Source organism: Taudactylus pleione, unplaced genomic scaffold, assembly GCF_031769625.1.
Source record: "Taudactylus pleione unplaced genomic scaffold, aTauple2 ptg000571l, whole genome shotgun sequence".
NCBI lineage: Eukaryota > Metazoa > Chordata > Amphibia > Anura > Myobatrachidae > Taudactylus > Taudactylus pleione.
The window spans coordinates 4,588,433-4,601,544 of NW_028284973.1; the positions used below are offsets into that span (position 1 = coordinate 4,588,433).

Genomic DNA, 13,112 nt, shown 5'->3' on the forward strand with positions numbered 1-13,112 from the left:
TCCTAAGTCCCCCCGGGAGACCCTAAACCTAACCCTCCCCCCCGTGGCTGTCCGCTCCCAACGCCCGGCTTACCTACGACCAGTATGCCGGGCGTCGGCATTTCGGCGTGGGGCTAATGATAGGCGTCGGTATTTAGACACCTATCATTAGTCTCATGCCGGGATTTCACTGTCGGGAAGCCGGCAGTTGGCATTTCGACCACCGGCTTCCTGACTACACACCCAGGATGTCAATGGCAGCTACTTATTATTGGAACCACTGGGGTCACCATTGGCCAATCTGAGCCTCTGTGCTATTGTTCAAGATGGCAGTGTGGAGCACCATCTGTAAGCACAGTCCTGATTGAACCAGAGATCGCCCTGTACTAAATAACTTTATTCCCTTTAAATAAAGTGATGGAGCTGCAGATTAATTTCTCCGTCAAGCTAAGATGTGTTTGGAAGCAACCAACAGTCCTTGGTGTCATTTTAAATTAAGACGACTCATCCTAAATTTGACTATTTTAGGATAACAAGTGTCATCTGGGTTATGGAAAAAAAAGAGTACAACAATTTAGTGTAATTGAAAATTATGGGTGTTTTTTTATTATTGAACATTTTCTTGAACATTTTTACACAGTACAAACAATGTTTTGCTATGTCGTATCTTGTCCTTGTTTTTGGTAAGTTAGAATGAGTTTCTAATGCATACATATATATAATATATACACATAGCCAAGGTACAATCTTGGCTAGTCCATAATCATAGAGGATTTCACTATGATTTCCTTTGCCTAAACCGAGTATTTAATTGCCTGAAAACCATGAGCACTAGTAAGTCTGTGTTTTTTACACTGAATCAAAACCATCATGGAGCCTGGTTACACATACGTATGGTGGTCATGGTTTAATAAGGTTCCTGATTTCCGTACAACCCCCCCTATTCTACCCATTTTGTCACCATTTGCAGCTGGACAATGACTAATATGTGAAGGTTGCAGCTCCAGAGGACTAGTCCAATTCAACAGCGAAACAAAGTGTGTGTCGGACTCAACAGACATGGCCCCCATTTACCAACCAAGCATGTCCTTGTTTCTGCATATAGCAAACAGCAGTAATCTAAGATTACCGCTGTCTGTCACAGCAACGCTCCCGCCATCTTTTAGAAGGCGAAAGCGATGCGGTTCCCATTGCCGGCAATGGAGATCCGACGGTGCCTTTCCGGCATCAGCGAAGCCATCCAGGCACTGCCGGATCCCCGTGTCAAGCACATATACAGACGGATCGCCGCAAATCTGCATAACACAGGAGCCCCATCGCTGGCAGCGTTAGGCTGCCAGCAGCCCAGCGGAGGACCTCGCCGAGGACGAGGACTTCGCGGGACCTCGCCGGAGGGGTAAGTGTTGGTAAATACCTGTGAATTTTTCATTAGTATCACAGTGATACTAAACTAAAAATTCAGCTGGTATTTGCCTTCGTTGGTAAATGCTGGCCAAAGGGTTCTATTTAAGAACGGGCCATAACACCCCCCTCCAAAATGAAAACCCCATACCTAATTGGTGGTTTTCTTTCCGTCACTGTCAATCTAACTCTACCTAAGAAGAGTTTAAGTAATATGTGCCTGGGAGGCCAGCAGCCACACATTTGCAAAGACTCTATGACTTGACGGTCCCCTATTGCTTGGTGTTGGTTAAGTTGTGTTTATCGACACTTGTTAAATAGACTTGGGGGTAAATTTACTAAAGTGAGGAATTTTAGAAATGGAGATGTTGCCCATAGCAACCAATCAGATTCTAGCTATTATCTTCTAGAAGGTGCTAGTTAAATGTTAAGTAGAATCTGGTTGCTATGGGCAACATCTCCACTTCTAAAAACTCTAACTTTAGTAAATACACCTATTGGGCTCCTGTCCCCATAGATATCTAGGTGATGCAAAATACATTATCACTTTTTGTTAAATTGAGTGAAAACACCGGAGAGAGTGAAAACACTGGAGAAAGGGCTTTACTCAAATTTTTAGATAAACCCCATACCCTGTCAGTCATATAACAAATGCAGCTAGGCTACCAGTAGGGGCTTAAGTCCCGCAGGGCATGGGACGTTGTCCAAAACTGTACAATCCCGTTAGGTATAAAACACAATATCATTATCAAAATGTCGTCACAGTGTTGTAATCATTGTCCCCATCGGTCAAATTGGAGATGCTCAAATCGTTTTGAAAACAGTTCTCAAACTAGTTCATCAAATCTACTCAAAAAGTTTAAAAAATCTGGGAGGTTCTTAATCTTTGGAAGATCGACCACATTTTGAGCCAGTTCAGTGCACTTTATGATCATGTTTGCCGTCCATCAAGCTGGTTTGAAGATTGTGTAAGACATTTGTCAAATACTGACATGCTCACTTTTCTAATGCATTCAGGGAAGTTTTCACTTTTTAAATTACTTTCTAGAATTTAGACTAAACCACAGATAAGCCAGCTCCAAACCACAAGCAAACTGAGAACAAGTTTGAGGCTGTCAAACAAGCCCGGTTTGAATTTCGAACTTGCCTGAATTTTTCGAGCATCTGCAATCTCGAGCCACCTGGTTGGATGCGTAGTGTGTCAGGATAAAAAAAGGCCAGAATGAAATTGCTAAGGCGTAAAGAAAGTGGCGTGTCTCTATATAGGAGTACATTGTTGTAATGTTGTAGTCAGGAAAATTGCGGGATGTATATTTACAGAGTTAAAGTTGATTTTTTTTTTATTGCTTTTTGTTTTTTTCCTTTTTTGTATAAAAAAAAAATTTGCACTGAATTTAAAAAACTATGGGGTAACTTTATAGACACGGACTTAATTACATGAATTTTTTCTTTAAAATTCTACCAAAATCGTGAAAAAACAAACAAAAAGGTTTTACCATTTCTTTCCCAGACTTTAGAAAAAAAACATCACAGGTGAAACAGAAAAAAAGCACAACTGTTTCTAAACTAAAGCATACTGTATAAGAGAGTGTAAACAATAATCAAGGTATGGATTGTCAAAAATATCGTGCAATTCAGGATAATTGAACCGCAATGTCAGGGTTGTTTTGTGCATCCTAATTGTTTTATCTGGTAGCTTTCCATCTCACCTACAGGTGGCAGTGTTGTTATTGCTGCCTATAAAGCAGTTTTGCCAGGGGTCTACAGATGGGATGTAGTTACAATCCCCGCTGTCGGGATGCTGGCGAATAAATGCCGGCGCCGGTCTCCCAACACCTGTCAGAATCCTGGCGCCAGCATCCCGACTGCCGGCCTTTAGACGGTAAGTATTGGGGTTAGAGGGAGGGTTAGGCTGAGGGAGGGGGAGGGTTAGGCTACAGAGGGGAGGGTTAGGTTTAGGCTTCGGGGAGGAAGGGTTAAGTTTAGCGGTAGGGTTAGGATATTTACAGGCGACAGGTGTCGGTACCCTAACCTTGTCGGGATGTCGGTGTTGGGATTCTGACCGCCGAGATCACGATCGCTGGCATCCTGTGCCCAACCCCTACAGATATAGCAACATACTAAAACAGGACACAAAAGTCTTTGAGGGATATTTATCAAATCTTCTAAAGTGGACAAGTGGCGTCTTGCCCATAGCTAGCAACCAATCAGCTACTAGCTGTCATTTATCAGGTACACTCTATAAAATGATAACTAGCATTCGATTGGTTGGTCTGGGCAATGCTTCCACTTGTCTTCTTTAGAAGGTTTGATAGATTTTCCCTTATATATGAATGAAATGAATTGCAATTTTAACCTTTTTTTTTATCCTTCATAACATATATGATGACGGTTGCACCATGTTAGGAGGTAAACAACAGTGGGCTAGGAAATTTTATGAGCTTTACCATTTAAACTTTGAGAATGCTACTGTCAATACTACGGAAATATTTCTGTAAACAAAAGTGCAAGCCAAAGCAAGATTGCCTGCTCAAAGTCACCGCCTTCATATTCTAAAGTATTGGAATGTTCCAAACCAATGTTATTCCTCAGTGCCCGGACAAAGGAATTAGGCATTCAAAGCAAAGACGCCAATCAGTGCCTTTGCCCCCACATTTGCATGCGATGTAATCTGCTCCACAGCAGTGTTGTGGCTCTTCCCACATTTTATCCTTCTAGGAGGTTTTATGACCCAAGATAAATGAATCCAAGAAAAACATGGATTTTTAGCTAAGATGTGTGGATGTGTGCCCCTAATATTTGCTATGCCCTAGGCATCTGCCTGTTTTGCCTGCCCGCATCCCGGCCCTGTTTTTTTCGTCATATTACCAGCTCATAAGACCTTAGTGTAGTCGTTCATGAAAATCTTCTCTAAGAGACAAACATTAGTTCAGAGAATCTATGTGCTTGAAGCTTTGTTGAAGCCAGTCCTTGTCATGTCATTTTTCTTTCCTGAGAACAAAACTGGTTCCAGAGTCACTTTTAATGTAGTAACAATCATACATGAGCATGATCAGAGCTCTGATCGCTGTCTCGGCTGTCGTCATTGGCTAGTGAGTCAGCGGTGTGCTGCAGGCCCGCCGCCCCCATCCCAGATAGCTCCGAAGGCAGCAGAGTCCCCTTTTTCACATTAACCAGTTCTTTCTCTCTCGCTGCCGCCCCCTGTTGGCCTCCTTTCACTCGCTTCCACTTCATTCTGCGATTTTGAAACCAAACTTTCACCTTTTAGAGAGAAAAACAAAGAACAGTTTAGGTATATTAAATACAATAACATGTTCCCATAATAAAACTGTAGCATATAGGGGGTCAGTTCAAAATCGCCCAAAAGGGACTGATTCAGCAGAGGACGCAGCCAGATGTTCGGGACCTGCGCATGCGTTGGATCCATACTGGGCATGTGCAGTACGGTTCTGCGTTGGCGCTTGCAGTTCTGCCACAGACTGTCAGTGAGGCATCACTTAGCCGGGTGACGGTCTTGCAGGTAATCCGATGATACGTTCTAGAACGCAACTTGGATAAGTAATGCATGCAGGTTGCGCGACACCTCCCGCTGCATTGCCATATTCGTGCTATCGCAGCTGCTACCCTGTAAGCAGCTGCGATAGCTCCTGCGGCCTCTGCTGAATCACACACAATCTGTACATACAGTAGCCTCAATTTGTGCATGTTAATACACATCTCTAGCTAAAATGTATTTATTTATTTATTAACAGTTTCTTATATAGCGCAGCAAATTCCGTTGCGCTTTACAATTTGAATCAACATTAACATTATACTGGGTTGTAAAAGACAGACATACATAAAAGACACACATAAGGGTAAGAGGGCCCTGCTCGCAAGCTTACAATCTATAAAATGCACAAGCTAGTTGAGATGTATGGGCTATTTAGTGGCGATGTACATAGTGTGCCATTGCAGGCCATCACAACGCCTGTGCATTGCTCCTAATAGAACTGACCCCCATATTTATCCCTTTTGCTACTTATAAGAAAATAAATCAATACATTGTTCTGACTCTGGAAATATTTTAACCTGACATTATTTGTGTTCTTTTGTGTTCTCAATGGAGTACAATGTTTTTTTATTCTGCAGGCACAATTATTAACACCTTTTTCGTGTTCAGTAAGTGGATGTGGAGAATGTGATATTTAAGACACTTTAGGGGGAGATGTATCAAGCTTTGGAGAGAGATAAAGTGGAGAAGTTGCCCAAAGCAACCAACCAGCATTTAGCTGGCATTTACTAGCACAAGTCTTTCAAACAACTGTTAGAAGCCGATTGGTTGCTATTGGCAACTTCTCCACTTTTTCTCTCTCCAAGGCTTGACCCATCTCTCCTTTGGTGTAATCTGGTGCCAAGTGTACCCAGCTTTGCCACTCCATCAAGTAATGAGGATACACCAGGGCCGAAATTTGGCGCAAACCAACGGCCACCCCACAAACACCTCCCCGAAAAACAAAGAGGGCAGTCTTCTGCATGCGCCGAAGGCGCTGGCACTGCCAAAAACGGTGTGTGGTTTTGTGACACAGTAATGCCCCTTACATATTATACCACACTACGTAATACCCCTTATAACACATTATGTCGCACAATAATGCCCATTAAACATTATGCCACACAGTAATGCCCCTTATAACACATTATGCCTAAGCAATGCCATTAACGACGACATCACGTGTCATCACGCTCGGCACTGGAATTCTGGAAGACTGGGACTCCCAATAGCCGCTGCCGCACTGTAGCTGTATATACTATAATGACGGCAGGCAAGAGCGAGTGGGCACCTTCAGATTAAATGATAGAGATAGATAGATAGATAGATAGATAGATAGATAGATGAATAGATAGATAGATAGATAGATGCGATAGCTTGATATTAGATAGATAGATAGATAGATAGATAGATAGATAGATACATGCAATAGCTTGATAATAGATAGATAGATAGATAGATAGATAGATAGCACAGCCCACTCATCCTTAACCTCCAGGATGTCCATGTACTGTATATGTGAGCTTGAAGTGGGAGGAGCTAGGCCACATAAGTAACTAATAAAAGCAGCTAAACTTTGACAACAGCTGTAAGCATTGATGTTTGACACTTGCAAAGTTGGTGTAGAAAATTGTCATGTAAAAATTTCCCTCTATACAAAACCAAGCTTATTCTGTAGATACAACTTTTTTCAGAATGTATCCAAAATTACAATTTTACATATAAAAAGTTTAGTGTGATATTCTGGGCTCAGCTACAATACAGAGTAAATAAAGTATTACTACCATACCCCATCACAGAGGGCTGACGTCCCCAACCCCAACATCTTTAGGAAATTAAAATCTGATAAAGGACATAAAATCAGTGGATGTCAGTATCTGGCTATGACCCTCTGCATGAAGCCATCATATACACAGAGCATATTTGCATTATAGATCAGCAAGCTTGTTCCCAATCTTCTGGTTCAGAATGATGTAAGATAGAGAAGCACCTTCCCCCTTAATATGGCAACCTTCCACAGTCATATAGATAGATATGAGATAGATAGATAGATAGATAGATAGATAGATAGATAGAGCGATAGATATATAGATATATATGAGATTGATAGATATGAGATAGATATGAGAGATAGATAGATATATTTTAGATATATAGATATTAGATAGATACTGTAGATATTAAAGAGATAGATAGATAGATATGAGAGCGATAGATAGATAGATAGATAGATAGATAGATAGATATGAGAGAGAGATAGATATGAGAGAGATAGATAGATAGATATGAGAGAGAGATAGATATGAGATAGATAGATATGAGAGATAGATAGATAGATATGATATATATATATATATACATGATATAGGCAGGGATAGTGTATAATATACACTATGAGATAGATAGATAGATAGATAGATAGATAGATAGATAGATAGATATGAGATAGATATATATATATATATATATGAGATAGATAGATAGATAGATAGATAGCCTTATTAGGGCTCCTAATATTTAAAAAGCCTCTTCATCTGAACGCCAGACGGACCTCAGTGCAGAAGCAGAATATTCAGTTTAACAGAATTGTGAATATGGTAACAATTGCTATAACAGAAACACTACACTCATAGTAAGTATCCTGCTGCAGGTTGAACGACATGTAATGAAGCAATGACCTCTGAGGTTACCCGATTCTCCTCTGGTCACATTCTGTTCCCATAACAGAGATCTATAGCAACAGTGGCGCCCAAAGTCAAACATCGCCAGGAACGCCTGTGACTGGAAACTGCAGCAGATGCACCAAGTGCTAGTGATGTCGAGTACTCGTTCCACTAACGAGACATTAGAGCTGTCAAAACCCCTCTTGGATGTCTGGCTACTTTTCCATCTTTCACTTTCACTCTGCAACCCATCATCACACATATCCCATATCCCTCCCAGGCAACAAGTACCTACAGGTCATTCACCAAAACAAATACTGTATTCAAGTGTATTGCTGGCAGAAAATAGATTTTATTCAAAGGAATGTGTTAAAGTTTAGAAAAATAAACCGTAAAATGGAGTATGTAGTTTATAGACTATCAGCTTAATGACACAGCACAGGTGCATGTAAAGGGCGGGGTTTACACTGAACACAGAAAAAAGAGATTTGCCCTCCAGCACACTGCAGCAAAATCAACAAAAAATACTTAAATCCTACATATAAATACCTCTGAATCTATTATCATGTAGGATTTAAGTATTTTTTGTTGATTTTGCTGCAGTGAGCTGGAGGGCAAATCCCTTTTTTTCTGTGTTCAGTGTAAACCCCGCCCTTTACATGCACCTGTGCTTTGTCATTAAGCTGATATGAGTGACCACCATACTTTTTCTTTGCAGTGTTGAGAGGCATGAAGGGAGCCAGCATTAGGAGGAGGTGCTGGTCCTTATAGTGCCATGTGGAGGTTACTGGGGTACCTCCTCGGTGAGTTAGCTCTCAGCTCATACATGTGCTGTTATCATGCAGTACACCAATTTGTAATTATATGACCCAGAGTGGGTGCTACTATTATGTAGCAATAATTATTCTGGGGTGAGCGTTTGGGAGTGGGGCCCCCGGGGTTGTACTGGCTGGACCTTTCTCATGGCATCACCACTTAATTCACATAGAATATTTTTATCACTTCTCTAATTGTTTGTATATTATTTACTGTATGGCATTTTAATTCTTTTACATTTCATTAACACTTATTGATTTATCCTTACACATCTATCCTTTACACTTCACTATCTCCTTTTTTCCCCTTTTCGTGTGATGCCCTGGGGATGGTCATTGGCTGTAATTTTTTGGGGTACCTTGCTTCTCGGACGTGAACCCCTTAATGTTAGGGATGCCAGTATAGAGGAGCCTTGACGATGGCCTGGCGCTTATTCATATATTTGCAAATGTATGTAGCTAATACCTCTGAATCTCTATTATCATGTAGGATTTAAGTATTTTTTGTTGATTTTGCTGCAGTGTGCTGGAGGGCAAATCCCCTTTTTTCTGAGTTTATAGACTATGTAAGGCTGCTCTTCTGTGTGAAATGTATAGGGTATATGCAATAAAGTGCAATATGAATTAAATTAATAGAGAAGTCTTAGAGGAGAAATGTCAGACTATTCAGTAGCCAGCTTGCTTCTTAGTAGCAATAACATTCAAAATACTATGGGGCCTATTTATCAATATTATTTTTACAAAAAAAATTGAAAATGGGTGTTTCCACATCCTTTTCACATTATTTTAGTATCACAGAAATGTATTAAAGGGCAATTGGAGTAGTTTTCATGAAAAACTACTCCAATCCTTTCAGTTCACATATTTTTAGTACGCAGATCGCATTTATCATACTTGTAATGGGAAATGTGATCTGCTCAGATTTGCTAAAAATAAAATGTGAAAAAATACCAGGGGAAGCCCTGTGATAATAACGCCACCTGTAGATGGCGTTATTGAGGCTTTCCTCTGGTTCCCCAAATCCTGCTTTGCTCTGACAGCCAGAGCAATGCAGGGAGCCGGGCCCGAGTGATCAGCTTTGTAGTCTAAATAGGCCACAAGCTGATTACTGTAAAAAAAAAAGTTAAAAAGAAAAACACCTGCACCCAGGGACCGGAGATCGGTGCTCTGGTGAGGTCCTCTGGGGCTCCGGTCCGCTGGTCTCCGGGCTCCTGCACTGTGACCCTGGTCAGTTGCTGCATAGAGCCAGGAGATCAGGTGACAAGAGCCCCAGAGGGAGTACTTCACCGCGGCACTGATCACCGAAGTAAGTGAGCGGGAAGGGGGCCGCGGGGATGGTACAGGGGGCCGCGGGTGTGGGGAGGTGATTGCGCTGGGGGTGCTTTGGTGAGTCGGCGGCGCATACGTGGACACCTCACTGTATTTTTTGTGAAAAATACAGCGAGAAGGCTGCTGAGGGGATTCGCAGGGACAAAGCTTTATATTTTGGAAAAATTCTTGTGACATTTTCAAGTTTCTAATTTTGGCATGCGAATTTAGGAGAAAATATCACACTACAACCTCATTTGAAATGCGGATTGTAGAAAATAGGGCCCTAAGAGTGTTAGGAAGTTGGACTGTGATGTGATGTTTCTTTAGATGACACTTAATCACACAAGAATACAGAATTGGTGTTTACTGTATCATGAGGTGACCAAGACACTGATGAAAAACCAAAGTATTTTCCAGCGTGCATCCAGTCCACTTACTAAATCATGTCCTAGGGATTATACATTTTTGTTTAAAAAATGTAGCTAAAAATATTTGTCCAAAGCTGGGTACACACTATACAATCATCGGGCAGCTCAGCCGCCAATTGTATGACCGAACCAATAATTTTATAATGAGTATGCAGGAGCGTTAGCCAATAAACCACTTCAAATGCTCCTGCAACGGTCAGTTCAAGAGGTCGGGGTCTGATGGCCTGCATGTAAGAGCATGTACAGTACCTTGGCACCTGGACAAACCATGTAGCAATGCAAGGGGTGTAAATACATTCATTTGTTTTGCATGAAAGGGTAAACACTGGCTGCTGTTGCATGTAGCCCAGTAATGCTGGCAGCTTTAGTTTTACACTGCAATTTAGATTTCAGTGGTCGCACCCCTCCCAAATCAGAATTTCTCTGCACATTTTAAAACTGCCCCCCTGCAGTGCAGCATGGTCTTACCAAGATGCCCAGTGACTTGCTTTATCTTACGCTATTCTCAAATCTGAATCAGTCCCTCTCTCTGGTCATAGGCTGAAATGAAAATTGCTCGGTGTGTACGGGTGCACACCGATCCGATAATTACTCAGTCGGGTCAGAGTGTTTATCGTATCTGCAGAATTAATCTGCTGGTGTGCACCCAGCATTAGATACATAGGGGTCAATCCAATTAGTCATGATGATCTCTTTGCGGCAGCCCGAATTTGCTTAAAAGTGCTCGCAGCCCCATAGGAATTCAGTGAATTTGGGTTTGGAGCGGGCCGCGAAGAAGGGAGCAATGTGCCGGTCTGTTGCCTGCATTTTAGCGCCATTGCAACGGCCACTCACACACTTTGCATTCAATTGGATGGACCCCATTGTTTTTATGTCGCAATCTGTAAACTGCTCTCATTGGTAATGGTTCCATGTGGTTAATTCAATCACTGATATTACCGTTATGATTGGTTATGAATATTAATTTGTGATGTCTCCATGTTTGTTACCCAGCTGAATTTAATCCAGGGCGCTGGGAGGGGGGGGGGGTACAGTTTACCCGGGCCCGGATCAGCTGCTAAAGGACCGCACAGTGGCGCCATGCTGCCGGAGCCTCAGCACTCGGACTGTAACACACGGAGAGGGGGAGTCGCTTAGATGCCCACATGTCAACAGGCTCATACAGCTCTGCCCCCCCTGTGTGGAGAATTACGCCTCTGTCCTGTCTGCACAGTGGTACATCCCACATCCGTGTGCTGCACGTGAGGGAGCAGAGAGTGAGGTATGGTCAGTTGCTGAGGGGTACATTGTCCCCCTAAGCAGCGTGCGGTGCCCCCTTAACCACATATAGTATTTTTTTTACATTATTTTGGAGGGGCAGTTGCCACGCCTCCCCAGATTTGGCCATGCCTCCCACTACTCGGGTCTATAACAGCTCTCGACGTCCCTGGCTGAATTACCTCCAGGTGCATGAGAGATACACAATTACTAATTGACGTCACATTTATGCAATATGCTGCTGCGCTGTTTTGATCCTACGCCTCTGTTTTCTAGCTCAGAGAAAATCTCAATCTTTGGCGGTTTCATCCTCTCCAACCTATCTATCAAGGGCTACCAATGTGCTATCACCAGCGGTGGCTGCAGACGCAATCCTCCTTTTGCTAGCACAATATAGTAATAAGACAAGTGCTTTTATTTTTTTATTTAAATAAAGAATTTTGGGCGCGATTCAATTCAACGCGAATTGAATAGCGCCAGGAGCGAGCTCCCGGAGCTATTCAATTCAGTGCGCTGTGTGGTCGGAGAATGCCGGTTATCGCGGTCATCACGCCTTAACTAGGGTGTTAAGGCGTGGTAACCGGCATTCTCTGACCAAAGTGCCGGGCGCGCTGCTGTAAGCAGAAAAACAGCCGCGCACACGGCACTTTGGTCGGATTTCTCTTCGCATCCCCAGGGGGGTGCGAGAAGAAATCCTTAACACGCTTAAACAGTGCGGTGTATTGAATAGCTTCGGGAGTCCCTCCCGTCGCTTTTCAATAGCGCATTGAATTGAATTCCCCCCTTTGTTTGCTAATCAGAAGGCCACTAAATGAATTATTTTATCATTGTTTATTTATTTATTTTACAAATATTTTGTGCCAAGTCACACATGCCCAGATGCATCAATACTGGCTGATGAAGCAGTAACAGTACCACTGCCAGCCAGTATCACAGGGTAGCTGGGTATCACCTAGCAGCTCTGGCGATATGTTAATATTACGCAGCTGTGAAAGCTGATTGCCTTTCGCTGTAATAAGCACCAATCGAAAATCTGTGTTAGTGGCACATAATAGTAAATAATCCTGATTATAAGAAAGTAAGTGGCAGAGGCTTTCTTTCCCCTTCATGGTAGTTGTTTTACAGAGGGAGCTGTTAGATTGTGCACATGAAAATAATCATTCTTTTTCCTGTTTCCAGCTTTATTTTTGTTGTTTGTGCAGGAAATCCACAGCTGCTAACTGGACTTATTTTCCAAGGACAGTCCAAGGTGTCATTGCTGCATTCCAGGGCAGAATGAAAAAGTCACCATACCCATTTCCGGAGACCCGAGGCCCTGTGACGCCATTAAATAAATATACAGAATGTCACAATAAAAAATAATATTTCTCTGCGCTATTCAACTCTCAGTGATTTTGGAAACTTAGTATAAAACTTTATTTGAAAGTCTCAGCAACAAAATTAAAAATCATTTACAGGACAAGAGTAAAAGTGAATGAAATGCAAGATATTCCTTGCAATAGAGACATTATAAAAAAAAAACACTGCTAGCTTAGCAATAGTGGATTGATCTATTATTTGCATCTGTTCACCAGAATAGTCCCCCCTCCCTTACTTGGCGTGTTGGTTTGCCCTCACGTCTACAAACTGATGATTAAGCTGTGACCAGAACAGGTTGCAGAATCTGAATATATTGCCTAGCACGCATTAGTGCTTTTATTTATGGAACGCTATTTTTATCCTTCAA

At 42.1% G+C, this 13,112-nt stretch overlaps 1 protein-coding gene across 1 annotated transcript in view; it reads right to left on the reverse strand.

Annotated features, from left to right (window-relative positions):
• Positions 1-581: 581 nt before the first annotated feature.
• MEOX2 (mesenchyme homeobox 2) overlaps positions 582-13,112 on the reverse strand; it is a 113,955-nt gene continuing 101,424 nt past the window's right edge. Inside the window, exon 3 of the mRNA XM_088453146.1 lies at positions 582-4,641. Within this exon, the coding sequence (XP_088309272.1) occupies positions 4,417-4,641 (225 nt within the window). The 3' untranslated portion in view covers positions 582-4,416. The remainder of the gene's footprint in view (positions 4,642-13,112) is intronic.